General features: G+C 36.0%; 1 protein-coding gene across 9 annotated transcripts in view; it reads left to right on the forward strand.

Annotated features, from left to right (window-relative positions):
- The window catches only part of COL12A1 (collagen type XII alpha 1 chain), a 102009-nt gene that overhangs the window by 44949 nt on the left and 36568 nt on the right, over nucleotides 1-20492 (forward strand). For all 9 annotated transcript variants that reach the window (XM_030490230.1, XM_030490233.1, XM_030490235.1 and 6 more), the window contains 23 exons: nucleotides 544-683; nucleotides 1849-1978; nucleotides 2985-3130; nucleotides 3409-3538; nucleotides 4316-4455; nucleotides 5193-5322; nucleotides 6714-6853; nucleotides 7145-7277; nucleotides 7376-7402; nucleotides 7698-7840; nucleotides 9475-9604; nucleotides 10485-10624; nucleotides 11712-11841; nucleotides 12535-12677; nucleotides 13726-13855; nucleotides 14794-14936; nucleotides 16476-16605; nucleotides 16801-16920; nucleotides 17518-17664; nucleotides 18452-18568; nucleotides 18977-19123; nucleotides 19573-19647; nucleotides 20189-20328. In XM_030490230.1, the coding sequence (XP_030346090.1) occupies nucleotides 544-683; nucleotides 1849-1978; nucleotides 2985-3130; nucleotides 3409-3538; nucleotides 4316-4455; nucleotides 5193-5322; nucleotides 6714-6853; nucleotides 7145-7277; nucleotides 7376-7402; nucleotides 7698-7840; nucleotides 9475-9604; nucleotides 10485-10624; nucleotides 11712-11841; nucleotides 12535-12677; nucleotides 13726-13855; nucleotides 14794-14936; nucleotides 16476-16605; nucleotides 16801-16920; nucleotides 17518-17664; nucleotides 18452-18568; nucleotides 18977-19123; nucleotides 19573-19647; nucleotides 20189-20328 (2951 nt within the window). The remainder of the gene's footprint in view (nucleotides 1-543; nucleotides 684-1848; nucleotides 1979-2984; nucleotides 3131-3408; nucleotides 3539-4315; nucleotides 4456-5192; nucleotides 5323-6713; nucleotides 6854-7144; nucleotides 7278-7375; nucleotides 7403-7697; nucleotides 7841-9474; nucleotides 9605-10484; nucleotides 10625-11711; nucleotides 11842-12534; nucleotides 12678-13725; nucleotides 13856-14793; nucleotides 14937-16475; nucleotides 16606-16800; nucleotides 16921-17517; nucleotides 17665-18451; nucleotides 18569-18976; nucleotides 19124-19572; nucleotides 19648-20188; nucleotides 20329-20492) is intronic.

A 20492-nucleotide genomic window follows, 5' to 3' on the forward strand; every position in this document is an offset into this window, starting at 1 on the left:
CTTGGGCTGTTTTTTCAGCTGCTGGTGTGAGGAAGTTAGGCAGACCACCTGGACTACCCTGCAGGGGTTCTTTCTTTCCTTTCAACAATGACTGTATTATACCTAACACAGCATGACATGGCTGGACATGCCTTCTTTTCTCCCAGAGTCAAGAAATACGTTGCTCAGTGTGTCACCTTTTTGCTCATTGTGGCAGGTTCTTTGATGATACTTCTCTAGTAAGGAAAATTTCAGCAGCCCTGCTCTTTTCCGGTAGTGATGTCTGACAGCCCAAAATCAAAGCTAAGCATAGAAAAACAGAAATGCTAGCTGATGGTTCTCCAGTGAAACACTGGTATTGAAAATGGAGTAGGAATGATAGGGAGCTTATTTGGTCTTGAATGTGATGGTGAGCTATCTCTTCACACAGTAGTTTTAAGAATTCCTGAGGAAACAGAAACATAACCAAGTACATTTTTCTCCTAGGCATTTTTTTTGTCTCGTGTTTTTATTCCTGATGATCTAAGATAAATGAATAATTTTGAAATTTGCTTCCACTTGTAGGTGATTTGCCACCTCCCTCTAACCTAGTTATTTTAGAAGCGACACCTCGTTCTTTCAGACTGAGATGGAGTCCACCTCCTGAGAGTGTTGATAGATATAGAGTTGAATATTACCCTACCTCTGGAGGTAGCCCTCAGCGGGTTAGTACAGTATGTTAATCTCTGACTTTGCCCATGATAACCTTGGACCTTCACAATACAGTAGTGTCATTCTGAAGTTTGTGCTGTGTATGGTGTAACAGTAAATGAAAGAAGGATCCCAAGGTCAAGAATATCAAGACTCATAAATGATGCTCAAAATTACAAAAAGTAGGAGCATAAAGATTACTTTGATTGTTTTAAAATCATGAATTCAGGAGAAAGATGTATTTCTTAAAAACAGTTGACGGGTATTTCTAGCAATTCCTTCTATTCATATTCCACTGTCATATATCGGTTTAAATAAGCCAGTAGCAGAAATTTTCTGAGCATACTCATGTGTAGGCTTACTGTCCTTTTAGTACATTTTCTTGTTAGTAAAAAAAAAAAAAAGACAGTGAGTGATACAGTAAGCTGGTGCTTTGATTAATATTGTATGATGGTACTTGGAATCTGTGCATAAACATATCCTCCAAACTGCTTAATGCACAGGGTCAAACTCATCTTGTGGTTATTACTTCTCTATACAGAGAGCCAGTAACCAGCAGCCATGGTTCAGGCAATCTGAACTGCTCATCACTCACTGTAACCAGCCAGAAGAGTGTTTAGAAGAATGAAGTTAGGCACCTCTGTGTACCTAACTCTGAATTTCCAATCTCTGAATGTGGCTTTTAAATCATAACTCAGATTTGACTCAGGAAGAATTTAGTCTTAGTAAATTATGACCTCAGGATTTGGGCTTTGATTAAGGTTGGAGCAGTCATTCCACTGCACAATGACTTTACAGTTTGTTTGCTGGCTTTTATGTTCTGCAAGATGTTGCTAATGCCATGTGCTGTAACCGTCTAGATTATCCTGGAGGTTTAAAACTTCTTTCCAAAGATGTAACATGTATCCCTGGCACTTCATTTATGTTGCTGGGTAATATAAGAGTGTAAACCATGTGTGAAAGCAAGATGCGCAGTGAGTGCTGCTAGCTATATCCAGCTCTGTTGAGAACAAGTATTTGTCTGCCAAAATACATAGAAGATTAAGACCATACTTATTTTTAGTTCCATACCAATGATTTCTGAAGAGTTTCACAAAGAATTTATTTTTTTTTTATCTTAGAGATAAGATTACAAGTTCATTTGTTGTAAGTGGTTAACATTGCTTCTCTTTGATATAGTTTTATGTAAGTAGGATGGAAACCACGACAGTTCTGAAAGATCTGAAACCTGAAACAGAATATATTGTTAACGTGTTTTCTGTGGTAGAAGATGAAAGCAGTGAACCTCTAATTGGCAGCGAAACAACTTGTAAGTTAGAAATGGAACTTGTATAACATGTTAACAGACAGCTTAGCATCTGGGGACCTGTCCAGTAGAACTGTGGGCTTTCTTCTTAGAGGAAAAAAAATTTAATTTGAATGACCAAATTGTATTGTGTTACACTGGTTGTTCGGATCTTGGCTGGAAAACTTTAGCAAAATGAAACTTTGCAGTGTAGTAAAACACATTTGTCCCAGCTTCTTTTTAGGCTCATAAAGCACTACTGTACATGATTAGAGCAGCAGACATGAAATTTGATCATATACAAATGTGTACTCCTTCTTTTTTATGCTAAATAATAAATTCCTGCTCATAGGAGCCAGAATACTCTAAAAATTCATTCTAATTTTATAAAATAAAAAGGCAATTAAACATAATTATATCACTTCTACAAGACAGAGCTTAGCCATGTTTCTTTTAGCTGTCTACATGATTGAATTTAGGTATATTTATGCTGAATGCAACATAGGGTGACTTTTCTGCCTCTTTAAGAATATTGAATGTTAGGTGTTCATTTCACTTCTTTGATTGTTTTGTATTAGGGTTGTCATAAACCCTTAAAGTATGTACATGATTTTTATGAATTCTGTGGCATTTTTTAATGTGTAATAATTTGAGAAATACAGAAAACAAGAAAAAAGTACAAAAACACTTTTAGAAGTACAGATCCCAAAACAGTCATGTTGTTTCATATTAGAGCATTCATATGAGTTAATATTGCTTTTTAGAATATTCAAGTGTTCCAGTGTATACTTGTAAGACAGTTTTAACTGTGTGTATAGAAAACCTGTGACACATTCAAAATATGATGACCATTACCTCATTCTTAAACTAAGCACCACTTAAAATACCACTACTTGCAGATCACCTTCTATTACCCATAAAGTACCCTAATACCCATATGCAATATTCTCAGTGGTGCTACCTGTGATGTGAAATATGAAAAGTGAAAAAAGTGAAGGAAATAAATGAATACATATGTTTTATTTGACAGTGCCAATCTCTTCAGTTAGAAACTTGAATGTTTATGACATTGGATCAACTTCCATGCGAGTGAGGTGGGAACCTCTCAATGGGGCTACTGGTTATTTGTTAACATATGAACCTGTGAATGCCACAGTCCCAACCACAGAAAAAGAGGTGAGAGAATTTGTCATTACTTCCTGTACTCTACCAAAAATAAATTAAGAAAAACTGATAGATTTTCTTGATCTACCATTGTAGTCAAGAGAGACTGGCATGTGCGTCTTGAAGCACAGTGAACTTACTGGGATATTGTATACAATGACATCAGTCAGGAAGCTGTAAATGTACTGTGAATCTCACAAACAAAATTCCCGTGCAGTTAAATCATTGCTTGCATTTCTGCTATTGCTTTCTTCAGTTTTGAAACATGGTGTGTTACTTTTCATGTGCAGATGCGTGTTGGACCATCAGTCAATGAGGTGCAGCTGGTAGATCTCATCCCCAATACCGAGTACACTTTAACAGCTTATGTATTGTTTGGTGATATGACCAGTGACCCACTCACCACCCAGGAAGTGACATGTATGGGCATCTTGATTTTTGCTTTGTTAATGCTTCAGTAACATTTAATTTTGTTTTTATTTCATGCAACAGTTTTTATATATTCAGTTTTGTTTAGAAGATCATCTTTTCCATGTTTCATGCATTTTCTAGTACTCATACATTTCCAAAAGATCTTCAAGTCAATTTCAATGAAAAGAGACCAACTGTTAAAAGAGAAACAAAAGAGTTTTCTCCTTGCATATTGAAGGAATTTGGCTTGCAAATCTTGAGGTTATAGCATTTTCAAAGATCTCAGTTTTGCTTGCATTAACTTAAAAGCCTTATTCCCAAGTTCAGACATTCTTTTAAGTATAGAAAATTCATAAGAAAACATGTCATATCAAGAAAAATTGATCTAAACATGGCTTATTTTTATACTTTTCCTTAAACATTTTCTACTGTAAGAGGCATACTTCTGGCCTAGATGCATGCAGTCTGGTTGTTTGTATGTTCTTAAAAAATGTTAAACCCTCAACCATACATAAAAAGTAGCCGTTTTCACCTAAAGTTATGATCTTAATCACTGATATTTCTCAAAGTATTGTGCTCATAATTTACAAAGGTGAAGCTACTGTAGTTTATAGCTATTATGCTTATTGCTGGGGCAATGGGCTCATGTAATAACCAGAGCAATGAACTTCCCTGAAAGCTATTGCCTCCATTTCAGTGAAATGCGTGAAAAGAATTTATTTCCTTCTGTGAGAGACCTATACCTCTGCCTTGAATAGCATTTTCACTTACTAATTATTTTTACAGTACCTTTACCTGGACCCAGAGGCTTAACAATTCAGGATGTTACTCACAGCAGCATGAATATCCTTTGGGATCCTGCCCCAGGGAAAGTTCGAAAATACATCCTAAGATACAAAATAGCTGATGAAGCTGATGTGAAGGAGGTAAATGGCAGGAACATTTTTGGAAGTACTAGAAGACAGTTTTATTTTGAGGAGCTGGGTTACTAAGATAATGGCAAAAGTGGTATTATAAGCTACCATCGAGAATAAAGAATAACAGTTCATGGTAATTGCAGTCAGGTAAAAGGTAAACTGCAGACCGTATAAGTACAAGAGAGATTTCGTTAGGTACTCCCCTCTTTTTCCTCCTCCAGAGAGGAAAAGTTCTCAAACTGGAGAATTTTTCTGTGCTTTGATAAATAGGCATTGCTACTCTTTCCCTAAGTGTTATCTTGCCAAACTCTAAGTACAGCTTACAACTGGGAAGACATTATTATGGAATAAAGGTATATTAGGCCTTTCACCCACTGTCTGAACATGTGTGAAGCATTGTTAGAGATATCTTTGAGTATCTGCAAGCTTTCCATAATTGCACTGCTAGCTCTTGGTGGACTAAATGTGCTTTTGTAAGGGAATGGGAATTTTCTAGAGATGCAGTTTGCATCCTCATTTCCAAAAGAATGAAGCAGTGAAAGATCCACAAGTAGTACTAGTATTTCAGACAATATGCTTTGCAAGGGAGTTAGTAGGTAGTGCTCAATATTCATGTGTAAATTTAGGGGTTAATGCCAAAATTTAGTGCAGAATACTTTTCTGTTTTTCAGTACAGGAATTTCTGACAAATGCAGAGTAAGAAATAGAGCAATTTACAATTCTTAAGTCACTATTTTTATTCTTAGGTGGAAATTGACAGACTGAAAACCAGCACTACTCTCTCTGACCTTTCCTCCCAAACACTGTATAATATAAAAGTTGTTGCTGTGTACGATGAAGGAGAATCCCTACCAATAAATGCAGAAGCTGTCACTCGTAAGTTTTCCTATTAATTCTTCTTGTGGTTATTTTTGTCTTATGTTCTATTTAAGTTGTGTGTTGCAATATATTACTGAGTTTAGGTGGAACTATAGTCTGTCTGACAAATAGTTTACCTGCATTTGTAGCATTATTTGCAATATAACAATCTCAGGGAATCTTAGATGAGTTCAGTATCTTACTGCAGAAAACACTGAGCCTACAGTCTGTAGAGAGGTGACAGATCAGGAACTGAAGCAAAATTACTTCTGTTTAGAGGCTGAAGGAGGAGTGTAGGAGTAGAATTAGTAAGAAAATATGAGGGCAGAGGAAAGGTTTAGCAAGTCTATGCAGGAATCTAGGAAAGTGAATAGGAAGATGGAGCATATGCTTGAGGATTAGACAGAAATGATCTTGCTTCTGATCTAAAGGATTTTTTGTACCATGGAATGCTAAACCAGTCTGTACTTAGACAGAGTCTGTACTTTTAAAGACATCATTTGAGTAATCTCAACAAATAGGGGCAAGAAAATGGTGTTGCACAAATGTTAAGAGCCAATCTCCCTACAAGGGAGGTGACAGACAAGGGAGAAAGCTGTTATCAGGAAAGCCCTCATCCTGATCTAGAAGTATGATTTAAAAAGACAGCTAACTAGAAGAGCTAGAATAGAAATGACCAATGTTACCTTATCACTGCCTCTCACTCTGATATGGAAAAAGGGAGAAAAAACATGCAGATGCTCTTTCTCTCTCTCTTGTTTTTTTTTTTTCCAGTTTTTAATTTTGCAGTCTGGTGTTAAAAATGTGCCTTTGTGCTAGCCTTTCTTCTATAGCTGTGGATTTGTGTGAACGTGTGTGTAAGGAAAAAGAAATTGTTTTTGTTTAATTCTCTGGTTTTACCTATCTACTCATTTCTTCCTCTTGACTATAAAATTTAACTTCCTTAACCTACAGTTAACCCCTATGAATTCTTTTTAAATAAGGGACATAATTCAGTCATGACTTAGTTGGCTTATATAAAGAATTCTAAGATCTGGAAAAAACTCATGCAGGAGCTTGACCTCTGTGTGTGGGAGTTTATAATCACTCCTTCTGACTCCAAAATGTAAGAGCTAGGACTGCAGTTGTTGTGAGTAGGCATGAGACTTTTGTCCTCTACTGAGGTCAGCAGAGCTACATCAGTTTTATCAGGTGATGACCTAGTGATGTGAGCTTATGAAGGACAATTTGCTTATTGTGGATGGGCTGAGTTATACTACAGGATTTTCTTGTAATCATTAGAAGTATGGTAACTGAGAGATAAATCTTCTGCATAATCTTCTAAATTCTTTGTCTAAGTATTTCTGTGGTTCAACTGTGTTTATTTTGTAGTTACATTTCCTGAAATACTTTTCCTTTTCTCGTAATAGAGCCTGTGCCAGCACCTGTTAATCTCAGAATCACAGATATAACCACAAATAGTTTCAGAGGAACTTGGGATCATGGAGCTCCAGATGTCTCTCTATATAGAATAACCTGGGGACCCTATGGAAGATCAGAAAAACATGAGGTAAGAAAAGTTATTGTAAGATTTTGTGGGCGTCTCTCAGAGGGTATATTTATAAAATCAGAAATGTGTTTAATAAATAGCCTATAACTTGCAAGCCCTCCTGTTGAGCTCGATGGAAATTGAGTAAAAAAGTGTAGAACACACAGTTACAGACACTTATAGTGATGTTATTTTGTAAAAATTTACTCAGTTATATCCCACTCTCTGTGTGTTTTGGTTTGTTCGGGGGGGGGTGTGTGTGCGTGTGTTATTTATTTATTTATTTATTTATTTCCTATATTTCTCAAAAAGACTATCTTAAATGGGGAAGACAACAGTTTGGTCTTTGAAAATCTGAATCCAGATACATTATATGATATCTCAGTTACTGCCATTTATCCTGATGAGTCAGAAAGTGATGACCTCATTGGCAGTGAACGAACATGTAAGTAAATGAAGTGTTTCTGCATATTGTTATTCATAGTTACTAATCGGAAGGCATACACATGCAAGAATTCTGAAAACTTTCTACTTTTTTTCTAGTACCTTTGGTACCTATCACCACACAAGGTAAGAATCTGAATTTCCAGGTATGGTATTATTACCTCTCTCTAAACTGTGATGGATGTTCACATTGAAAAGCTGAGATAATTTAATAAATGTTATTGTGTTTTTTGGAAGAATACTAAACACTAGGTTACCACATGTTTATTACTTTATAAACATTACAGTTTATTTTGTCTTGTACTTAATACATTTTGCTCTTGCTGAGGCATTCATGCAGTCTTAAAAGTATGAATGAAGTGTTCATCCCTGCTTTTTGCTTGAATTACGTATTTATTCTTTTCTTTATTGTGTTTCTCAGCACCAAAGAGTGGCCCACGAAACCTTCAGGTGTACAATGCAACTTCACACAGTTTGACTGTGAAGTGGGATCCTGCTAGCGGTCGAGTGCAGAGATACAGGATCCTTTACCAGCCTATCAGTGGGGATGGCCCTGAACAGTCGGTAACTAATTTTGAAGTGCTACAGTACTCAACCTTACATGATAGTTCTGCAAAGTAATCCATTAGAATAAGTTATTTTCAAAGTACAACAGTTGCATATGTTAATCACCTTTTAGATGAAGATTTAAATTTATAGTGAATAGGTATATATTCCCATCTTTTTCTTTCTCCGCTTTCAAATCCAAGATAGAATGCTTTTTATGGAGGAATAATAACTTTAGATACAGCTTGCTTTCTTGAAAATCATATGATCTATAGATATAACTAGAATAAAGTTAAAATGTGTTGAGGAACAAGTTAATCAGCACATGAGGCTAGAAGTCACAGGTACATAGTAATCACAACAATCAGTAATATGAACTACCGTGACTACTTCCATAGTCCAGGGTCTTCTGTTGTTTTCGTAGTGTGGTTCATGTGCTATCAGAGGGATTTTGTCATGGAACATACTGTGGACCATACTAGGGTCAGAATAACCACCCAGAAGCAGCAGTTGCAAAAATGAATCCATGCAAAATGTGTGTTAGGGAAGTGTTTGAGGTGTTTTAGTGTCTTTTGATTGAGCAGCTGTGATGATAGGGAGAGCCAGTACTTTATGATCAGCCAGCTTTCCTTGCGTCGTCAGCAAGAGCTGTGTTGACTACTGGCGGCCTACGCAACACTGCCTGGGAATAGTAATTCAGTCAGCCTATTTATCAGAAATGTGTGCTGCTTAAAAATGCCCTATTCTGCAGTGGGAGGCTGTTATGGTTACTGCCAAATGACTCAGAGGAACAGTCTCAGATGAGAACCACACTCATTTAGCTTGTTCCTGTAATTGGAGATCACACATGTTCAGAAGCATATCTAGGAATGTTTACTTTAGAATCAGTTTCACATCCACTTTTACTCTCTTCTGAACAACATGCATTTCAGTTGAGGTACTTGAGCTGTTGAATGAATTGAATAGTTAAATGCAAGTTTAGTGAGACATCACTAGAACAGCATAATAAGGAACAGCAGTAAGGTTAACTAGTATCCGTAATGAATTACTGGTACTAGAGAAAAAAAGTTATGAGCACTCTGTTGACATTTGTGCAAAGAATAGAATTAATAGACTTTATTCACAACTGGATAAAGTCCAGAAGTGGAAGTCAGAGAAGACACTTCTTTTTAAGGAGAACACACAGACCACTCATGCTCTGTTCATGACATTTTAATGTCTGTCTGCAAATAATTCTCAGTCATATGAGTGTAATTCATTGTCTGCTTTTTTTGTTACTGTGTTATATGACTAATCTGCAGTTGCTAGGTAGGCAGTAGCAATGTCCCCACTGAAATATTTAAGATAGAATTTCTAAAAGTTTTTTATTGGCACAGAACTAGTAGTTGATATATAATCATGGTTATATGCAACTTTGGAGGTCTTAAAGAATACTGTCTTTGTGTGACTGGACTGTCTGAACTTGCTAAGATGAATATGTACTAAATATTATTATTGTTCAATGTCTACTGTCAGTGTCAGTCACAAAAGCACGCAGCATATGATATATCATAGTGTTTTCCACTTTGCATCAAATGCTTACATTCTTCACTACAACAGTAAGGGTAAAAGGGGCAGAATAAAGGGATTCTAATTCTTTTGTTTTACTGCAGACTGTGGTTGGAGGGCGGCAGAACAGTGTGGTGATACAGAAGCTGCAGCCTGACACACCATATGCTATTACTGTCTCATCAATGTACGCAGATGGGGAAGGGGGGCGAATGACAGGACGAGGCAGAACCAGTAAGTAACTTCATGGGATATTCTTATTAGATGTGAAACAATATTGATTTATTACTTTTCAAATTGGCTGTCAAAAACTAGTGTGGCGAAATTCATCCCATCTGTAGCTGTCATCTGTCCTTTGATGGGTTTCAAATATCTCAAGTAAGAAGGCCTGTCAGTCTACTGGCTGTAGAGAAACCCTGGGTAACTACCTTAGACTGGACACCAAGCTTTTAGGGCTGAGAGAAACCCTACTACTACTATGGAACTTATTCCTCATCTTAATTTGTTTAATTGTCTTATGCCACAATTTAGTAAACATCTTTAAAGCATCTGAAGGCAGGTAATTCTCATATGTGTGTTGCTAAGTATAAGCTTATTAATTTCCTGTCAGCACCTTCAGTTCAGAAGCTCTACAGTATGCACTTTGAGACTCTGCCATTTTACGTTGATAGCATTGTTTTGATCATGCTATAGAAAGCACTGCGTGATTTGCTACCAGAGGCACTTCAGGCATAAAACCAATTCACTACTTTTAATTAATTAATTATTTAACTATAAATTTCTTAGTTCATTTGTACTTAGCTTACTTTTGAGCCTGCAGTGCAAAGTCAGACATAGGAATGTGTTTGGTGAGGAAGGAACCAAACATTCCTAATGAACTCATTGTATAATTCTAAAATAGTGTTCAGAAAGAAGTTTTTCTTACTATATTTAGCATTCCTTATGCTGTTGAATGGGGCTGGTGTGTTCTGATTAATGAAGAGAAACATTTAACATGAGCTATTAAGCCTGTTGTTTTTTAAATTTCCTAATGATATATTACATAGGCATGTTTTGACAGCACAGGTGAGAGAATGTGGTTCGATATTTCTGACAGTTCATTAATCTATTTCAGAACCTCTCACTACTGTGAAGAACTTGTTAATTTATGACCCAACCACTAGTACTCTGAACATTCGATGGGATCATGCAGAAGGAAGTCCTCGTCAGTATAAGGTGTTTTATGGACCTACAGCTGGAGGTGCAGAAGAAATGGTAAAGGCTTTGTGTGGATCTCACTAACTGTCTCAGATAAATTGCAGCTCATGATGCTAGTGGAGAAATGCTGCCAGGTGAAGTGGGACTTACTGATTATGCACTGGCTTTTTTTCTGTTCATAGCTACCTCAGAGAAAATGCAGACCACCTTCATGAAAATCAGTTAATCTCATATGTATTACAGATGTTTGATTTTATAGTAGACCTTCAGTGATTAGTTCTTAGCACAGCGATTTAAAGCCACACAATTTTTTTTGTTTATTCTTAGGGCAGTGCATGTGAATATAAAGCTGACTTCAGGGTGTACAAAAGGCTATAAAGTTAGCAGACCTCATTTCTACCCATTTTTACTGCTAGGATGTCATGTGACGGTAGGCAGTCAGCCGGGACGATACATGTGAAAGCAGAAAAATCCACGAGTATTTTATTCTAATCTCCTAAAATTATACAATTGCGAAAGAGCTAAAACAATTTTGAACATGTGAAACCTTGCTGCAGACTGTGAAAATATTATTCTTTCCCACTTGTGTTTGTTTTCCATATCTGTGCAATTGGATGTGCCTGTGAAACAAGGAGTACATGAATTGCCACTCTTTCGATAACATCTAGAGAGCTACCAATGATAAATATTCTTAAATGCTGTGGAGTTTTACTTTGTAACATGAGCTGCTCATTACTTCTTGTCATTAGTTTTAGTGTTTATGTAATGGGTTTTTTTTTTTACTTAGAAAGTGACCTTTTAATGCCTCTGAGCTGCTAAATAGTAGTCATTAAAGAGATCACTGCAGATTCTGTTGTTATGAGTATAACAGGATCAGGACCCAAAAGTGAAGATAGCTCTTCAGGGATTGTATGAGAGAGCATAGGACTTAACAATCATTTTTGCTAAGTCCAAGACAGAACTTTCTTGAAAGGTAATTCCAGAAGATACCATGAACCATATCACTTCAAGCTTCAGTGTTTGTAAATTTTTTGTCATGTCCAGTCTAGAAATGAGATGTGGTGGAGAAGTGATTTACAAAAAGCTTAAACTTTGTACATATTTATGTAATGTCATAACTCTACCTTTATTTTTAAATTTGTAGACCACAGTACCAGGAAACACAAACTATGTCATTCTGAGGACTCTTGAACCCAACACACCTTACACTGTAACTGTGGTTCCAGTTTTTCCAGAGGGGGACGGTGGACGTGTCTCTGACACTGGAAGAACTTGTAAGTAAAATCATCGTTTTCAAGAAAATGTAAGGATTTTTTGTGTGAGTGGCTCAGATAATTAGAAATTGATTTTGCATAATTTTTTTTTTTTTTGTCTCAAAGCTTAAGCATAAATGCAAGAAACTGTTTGCCTGCTTGAGTATGGTTGCAGCTCTGTAACTTACTCCACTTTCTGTGCTTATTAGGGTAGAGGCTTTCAGTCCATTTATCTCAGGCAAGCTCAGCCCTTGTGTTGTGCAGCAAACTTAAAGTTTTAGTAAAATAGTAAAATTTTAATTGTAGTGGCAGTAGCAATACTGGTGAACAAATGGAAAATATTGGTGTTAATCCATGGTAATGTCCATATCACGTACTCAAAATTTTCCAGGGAGCTTCCGCTCCTAAAGTCAGCATGACATAAAATGTGTAGTTTATGGCTGCTTTTCATAGCCGTTTGATCAACAATATGGTTGCAAAGTGTTATGGTCATACCTTTAATTTGCAGTATAAACATATGTACTTTGCTGCCTGGCACGAATGTTTGTAAAGACTAATCACCAAGACTCTTAGATTTGGAGTAACAGAAGTAATATGTTTATCTTGGGCTGATGCCCTTTTTCTGCTTCCTTTGAGCACTGTTGTAAATTCAAGTAGAACTAGAACTTAAGTAAGCAAGTTTATAAAACTTAATTTAAATTATCCTTGATCTAGTGGAGAGAGGGACACCAAGAAACATTCAAGTTTACAATCCCACACCAAACAGCATGAACGTCCGATGGGAACCTGCTCCAGGTCCAGTACAGCAATATAGAATTAATTACGCTCCACTGTCTGGCCCAAGGCCATCAGAATCTGTGAGTAATTTGTTTTTCATATTATTCCTTAAAAGTGTGGAGGATATTGCTTCCTTCAATGAGTGTAGAAAAATAATAATAAGCTCAGGCCAACTGTCTGCCCAGGAGTGTCCCTGCTGAAAACACTTTGTCTACAGGAATTTAGTCCATTGTAAATAAATGTTTAATTTGGTGAAATAAATAAGAAATAAGATTATCAGGTAAAGATGAGTTAAAATAAAACTTTTTCTTTTTTTACCTTAAGAAGAGAGAAGGAAACAACAAATATTTATTAGGAAATATTTAATTATGACTCCAGATGCCAGTTTTACGTAATTTTACCACTAAACCATCTGTTTAGCCCAAATCATTAGTGTTTAAGTAGGTCTTGGTGAGCAGTGGATATGGGTAAAAATTTGGCCTCCAGATGTGAAATAAGAGGTCTTGAATTTGTGTAGAAATAGGTGCAGTTTTGGAGCTAAGCTTGTGAAGGTACTCACACAAAATGTACACCCATATTGTACATGTACAGATGGTGTACAGTATGTAAGTTTTTATGTAAGTAAGTCTTTATGTAAGTAAGTTTTTATGTAAGTAAGTACAGTTTTTATGTAAGGAAGTCTAAGAATTTTTAATGAATCATTTGCATCTGTAAAGTGAAACTGCATATTACTTCACATGTAAGTGGGAACCTGTCTATTAGTACCTGTTAGAAAATGTCCTTTTTATGTCAGTAAACCATGACAGAATTTACTTTTTTGTTTTCTGTTCCTGGATGGTTTTTTTTTTTTCTGAACCATTTTCATGTAAAATGCAGAAAAACCCAACTCCATTTGCAGAATGAGAGCTCCTTATAGATTCATCTTTTTTTTTTTTTTTCTTTTTGCACCCACTCTGGAATTTTTATCAATATTATTTGGTTATTTTAAACCTGTATTATTTTTCTTGGAAAATGTGCAGCATGGTCATGTTCCCAGTTTGCCTATATTTCATTCAAATTGTTAATTCTAACAAGACATTGTATAAACTGAAGCCTTTTTTATATAGGTGCTTTTTGTTTCTGTTTTAGATTGTGGTACCAGGCAACACTCGTGATGTGATGCTGGAGCGCTTGACTCCTGACACTGCTTACTCAATAAATGTTATAGCTCTGTATGCAGATGGAGAAGGAAATCCAAGCCAAGCACAGGGAAGAACATGTAAGAGGCAGTCAGTAGTTGCTTTGTGAAATATATGTCAAAATCGGTGTGTGAAGAATTTATAAAGTTGGTTACAATCATAAATAGTGTAAGCTGATCAGTGCAACTCTGAGATCAATGCATTTGAGTTATGGCTGAAGCAATTAAAGGCCTTCATGGAAGGGAGCTTTTGCTAACTTGTCTGGCATCTATGGTACCTGCATAATCATCAGTGTAATTTTTACTTGTGAAATAAGCTTAATTTGAATGTTTAAGAGTGTAAAATCTGTTATTTAAAATGTGATTATAGGCAAATAGCAGTTTGTCTTTTGAAAAAAAAAAGGCACATTAAGGTGTGTAGAATTTGCTGTCAACAGAAAAAATGTGCTTCATGTTCTGTGTCTACATGATAATTGTGTATGTCAGTCTCCCCAGATGTTTGTTTGTTTGTTTTTTGCTGGAGATGCCTAAACACCAAAACTTCCTTGTTACAATTTAGCTTGTGGGATCTTGGTTGGCTTACGCTTGACATCTTTAAAATTCATTCTAGAAATAATATGTAAATGAGCTGTCTATGACAATAATAGGTCACCTCTCTTTTGCTACTTCTGTGCTTTTTCTGTTAAATCCCCATATGTATCTAAAACTTGTGACAACCTACAGTTATACCTGTTCGCAAGAGTCTGAGGAGCAGAATGTATGTAGATGCTTACTTTGTACATCCCTCGGATATTGTCTCCCTTCCGTACTGCTCCAATTCTTCCAGTTAAGGTCCTGTTTCTGTTCAAAACCTTCAGGCACTGCTATAGTATCATTGACTAAATTTACCTGTATGTTTTTATTTGGGGTTTCAGGGAGAGCCATTAGCTTTGGTTTCAAGGCAGCATTTGAATCATTGAGGGTGACACTGAACTGGAAGAAGCATGCTTCATACAGCCTTCTATATTTTATTTCTTTAGTGCCTCGCAGTGGTCCAAGGAATGTGAGAGTGTTTGATGAGACCACAAATAGCCTTTCTGTTCAATGGGACCATGCTGATGGGCCAGTTCAGCAGTACAGAATCATTTATTCACCCACTGTGGGAGACCCTATCGATGAATACGTAAGTTCTGTAATTCCTTAGTGAGCACCAAGAGGTTCTCTGTTGATTCTTTAGGCTACAGAAAAACCGTGATACCTCTTCTACATGGAGCACACTTTGTGTGCTCTATAGGTTATTTGTTCACTGTTGTCAATGCTGAGAAGCCATTTGTATGAAACAATGGTTGGTTTGTTTATTGATATTTTTGGTTTTTGTTTGTTTGTTTTCCACAAAATTGCAGAACATAAGTGGTTTAATGAACCAACTTGTGTGTAAAATAATGTTAAATGTGAGTCACACATTAATCAAAAATTCTGAGCAGAACTTGCTTTCTGATATTTAGTTCAAACGTGCTACAGTGAATAGCCATCTATTCATACTCTATTAATTATGAAGTCAGTGTGCTAAGATACAGAATAAACACAAGCCTGCGTTTTACAAATTGAAGAGAGTAGGTGGAGCTTAATAAGAAAGCAATGATAACGTTGATTCAGCATCTAACTTGCTTTTGTAAGGTTCAGTATGAATGTGTGTTTAATTTCCTGCAGCTTAATGATAGCGTAAATTAATCTGAAGTTTATAAATTCTCTGTTTATAGCAAAGCCAAACTCAGAACCTATAGAAGTCATAGCAGAATTCCTGCTGACTGCCACCAGCCAAAATGTAACATGTTTAGAGTGCTATTAAAATGCTATTACTGCTTATATATTATTGCAGAGGGCATGCTAAAAAATCATTATTTGAAAATTCCCTGCTGGATCTGTTAATCAGGGCACACATATTTTTCAACACATACATCTTTTTTGCAGAAAATATTTGACATTTCATAAAACCAGCAAGTCTCAACAATTTTTATCAATAATGGAAAATGTTGACTGGGACATGCTTTTCAGATAGATATCTCAAGTTACTTTCCGTAGTTTCAGTGCTTTATGGCCACTTTATGGAGCAGCATCACTTTTTGTATTATACCTGTGTTTTTATTAGAATGGAGCAATAGTGCATGGCTGCACCAGGAAGCTGGGGAGATTGAAGGATGCATAAATAGGTGTGTTTTTACATATAAAAATATTTAGAGCTTCCTTTTCAGACTAACGTGTTTCTGCCAAGAAAATTATATCCTAACATGAGGGTAATGAAAAGGTAGAAATGAAGCTCATGAGTAGCATGAATGACTTTTGGCTGCCATCCCCATTTTAGGATTTTTTTTCTGTCTTTTCTGTCTCCAAGCACATCATCATGACTTTTTCTTTTCTATGAGGGAACATACTGAAATCTTGGTGACGAACTGCAGCATCTCAGTCTGATGTGAGGGCAGGGACTGAAGAGTCAATTTGATTTGTCTTTTTTCGTGACAACAGTGTTCTATAATTTAAAGTAACAAATAGTAATAATTGTTTATAAGGTATAACCCTTAAAATACCCCAAGTGACTTTATTTACAGTGAACATAAAAAGAAGTGCACCAAGAGTCAAAACAAATTTTTGGTTCTAGTTGCTGTCATTATTGATCAGTTACAGGACTGTGAGTTTGTTTACCTCTGTTTGTTTTGTGTTCTAGACAACAGTTCCTGGGATAAGAAATAATGTGATACTACAACCACTACAATCAGATACACCATATAAAATTACTGTTGTGGCTGTGTACGAAGATGGAGATGGTGGACAACTGACTGGAAATGGCAGAACTGGTAATTAGTTTTAATATTGTATATATATATTTTTTTTTTTAAGACACATATTCCTTGAGCACTTCAAAATTGGTAAGGTTTCATTATGTTAACTATGTATTTGACGTGATTATTACCTGATAGACTTACAATGTAAGTTTGTAGAAGTTGAAAAACAGTCACTAGTCTAATTAGAGTGGTTTTCCTTCTTTTTAGTTGGCCTGCTTCCTCCTCAGAATATGTATATAACTGATGAATGGTATACACGATTCAGAGTTTCCTGGGATCCTTCACCATCCCCTGTTCTTGGCTATAAAATTGTATACAAACCTGTAGGTAAGAAAGCCTGTTCATTCCAAGTATACCACTTTCAGAATAGTGAGTGGCTAATGGGTGATCAGAATAGAAATCATATGTATCATGAAATGTTTATGTTAAAGGATTTCTTTCTTTTCTTTGCTTACTGTGTTACTTCATACAGTGTTTCATACATTCAATTACAGAGATTGAATTGTATGTTTAAAATTTAATACAGTGACTAGATAAAGTTCTGGACCAGACTTGGTTTTAATCTCTTTAATATCTCTTGTCCTTCTGAGGATATGAACTGGTGTATGTGAGATGAACATCGGACATTTAGGTATTTAGTTACTAAAGTCCTTCAGAACCTTGTTTTATGTGACAGTACAACAATATGCATACCTTTCTGTAAGTTAAATCAAACACAAACATTACACAATAGCCTGTAAAGCTATTTGTATGTTCTGTTTGCAAGTCCAATATGCTACAATTTAAGAAATTAGTATGTTTTGTTCCAGAAAAAAAAAAAAGAGATTAACAGTTAATGACAGGTAAAAGACAGTGGATAGTTCTGTAGTTCACCTAATTATGAATCTTTCTCTGTACTTCCTTAATGCTTCCTTTCAATTAAAGGTTCAAATGAGCCCATGGAGGTTTTTGTGGGAGAAGTGACTTCCTATACGTTGCATAATCTGTCTCCCAGCACTACTTATGATGTGAACGTTTATGCCCAGTATGATTCCGGAATGAGTATACCTTTGACAGATCAAGGCACTACATGTAAGTAAAAATAATTTTGTTGTAGTCATGCTAGATACATATGTAGCTCTGAGATAACGTTGATTAGGAGAGAATTTTTAAGGCTGGTTGTTAGAAAACCTGAATATCCTCTCGTGGAGGATATCTGTCATTTGTCTGTGATGTAGACATGGGAACAGTAATGGAAATAAAATCTTTGATTTGATGATATAAAATTTTCTAGTTTGCTTTCTAAAATTTTATTCAGCTATAGCTGGAGTCAATCTTTAACTGCCTCCAGGGTGCTACAGAATCTAACCATGCTAAGCAGGTCTAGGCTTTTTGCCAGTCTGCTTTTATCTCACAGGAATGTCCAGTGATTGAAACTTCAGCTTTTCAGAAGGAGATGATTTTGTTGATGGCCTCAGCTAAGAAACTTCTAAAAATTTCTTCAGTTAAGATGAATTAAGCATCCTGAGTTTTGTTGACTCGGTACATTCTTTTTATACTGCCATATATATGTGTCAGATTCTCATTTTTAGAAGTTTCTTATTTTATAAAAAACTCAACTTACTTCATATGAAAACTCATAAAATGGGTTGTTACCCAATATGGGAAAGGTATCAGACTTGCGGCCTTTGTAAATAGCTAGGCTGTGATCTCTAGGGCATAACAGAAAATGAAGAGATTTGGCTAGAATTGCTCTTTCCTTCTGTGAGTATTTAAAAAAAATCAAATTCTGGACCAGAACTGCTAATATAATTCTCGTTTGTGTGTACTTCATCCATTACATACTGTTTTCCAGAAAACAATTTATCTCTGTTCACAGTATATTTGAATGTCAGTGACCTAAGAAGTTACAAAGTGGGTTGGGATACTTTCTGTATCCGATGGTCACCACATCGGTCAGCAACTTCCTACAGACTGAAGTTAAACCCAGCTGATGGTAAGTGCATTTAATTTTTTGCATTTTATGGAAACATAATTGTCTTATTTCAGTGACAACACCACTTATTTGAGATGGTGGCAAGCACCCACCAGAAGCCGTGATACATCTTGTTGAGCTTTAAAGCTCTGAACATTACCTGGTTTTGTAGAGTGGTGAAAGCTCTTCAAAGAGGGACTGCTGCTTCTTGTCAAGTTATCTTTCATTATTGTGAATCTGCTAGTTACCTGGGTTTCACAAATACACTGCAACATTGGTCTAGAAAGGCTTTTGCAGGACAAGAATAAGATTTGTCCCATCCACTCCAACCTCCTCTAAAGAGGTCTCTAATTTTTACACTTATTTGTACACGTATTAAAAGGGAAATAGTGGTTTCTAACTTTCTTTCAATTGGGCTTTTTTTGACAGGTTCTAGAGGGCAGGAAATCACAGTACGTGGATCAGAAACGAGCCATTGTTTTACCAGCCTCTCACCAGACACAGAATACAATGCTACCATCTTTGTTCAGACCCCTAACCTCGAGGGACCTCCAGTTTCTATCAGGGAGCATACAGGTAGATAATAGATGCTGTGAACCTTTAATTTTGACTGTAGAACTTGTCTTGCTCCTAAATGGCTTTCAATACCTTTTTCAAGTGATCTTCTTTCCCATTTCTCTCAGTGTAATGTCAACTGGACTTTATGGGGGAAGGAAAAATTCTATGCTCTTCTTCAAACCAAGTGTTTCCTAGCACTTGGATGAAAAATGGATGCATTATCAGAGTACAGTGTTACTCAGCTCATGTAAAAGTGTTCCTGTTATAATGAAATCATGTACCTTTGTTTTAACAATAGCTTTAATCTCATTATTGTAATACAAAAAATTTTTCTTTGCCAATGATACGTTGGTTAGATTAGTGAGAAAAGATTAGAATCTTTCTTATGGTAATATATTACATTCTCTAGAGCTTTTCCTTGAATTAAATAATTTATATGAAATAAAAAAATTATTATTTCATTTCAGTCCTCAAACCTACGGAGGCACCAACTCCACCACCTACACCTCCTCCGCCTCCCACAATCCCTCCAGCTCGGGATGGTATGTTTATTTGCAGAATTACTCATTATTTTTATGTAGTTGCTCCACTGGTTCAGAGTTTAATTCTATTTTTCATAAATTTAAATAGATTTAAAGCTAGCACAGCATTTTAGGAAAATGAAGTCTGAGAGCAGTTTCCTAATGCCATCCATTTGCTCTTGAGCTTTACCAGATTTCAACATTTTCTGGTTTAGAACAGCATTTAGGGAAAAAATGCATGATAGCCTATAGCTCCGGAGCAGGTCTGTGAGTTGGTCTGCCCTCGGGAGACAATTTATGTTTTATGTTAGCTGCTCAGGAGAAAAAAAAAAGTAATTTAAAATATTGATTCTTGAGCTTTTCCTCACTTTTTGAACTTTTCTTTGAAAAATTTTAATAACTGTTTTTGTATTGAGCATTAGCCATCTGCCAGGTTGGCTGCATGGTAATAGAAGTTTGCTGAATATTTAGCATTTTGAATTTTCAAATTTTGAAGCAATGTGCTTTATTTCACAGTGGTATGATTGATGTGTTTTAAGTGTTCCTTTTCTTGGTCTTTCAGTATGCAGAGGTGCCAAAGCAGACATAGTATTCTTGACTGATGCTTCCTGGAGTATTGGTGATGATAACTTCAACAAAGTAGTGAAATTTGTTTTTAATACAGTAGGAGCCTTTGACTTGATTAATCCTGCTGGAATCCAGGTAGGTTTGTTATTTCCATTGGGTACATTTTGGAGAGAAACTGAAGATGAAGCAGAATTACTAAAGTTGCATGTGATTTGTCCTTTCAGAATGCTGTCATTTTTTTTGCATTAGATTGTTGTACAACACGTGTATGCGTACGCATGTGTAATTATTTATGAAAT

Source organism: Strigops habroptila, chromosome 6, assembly GCF_004027225.2.
Source record: "Strigops habroptila isolate Jane chromosome 6, bStrHab1.2.pri, whole genome shotgun sequence".
Taxonomy (NCBI): domain Eukaryota; kingdom Metazoa; phylum Chordata; class Aves; order Psittaciformes; family Psittacidae; genus Strigops; species Strigops habroptila.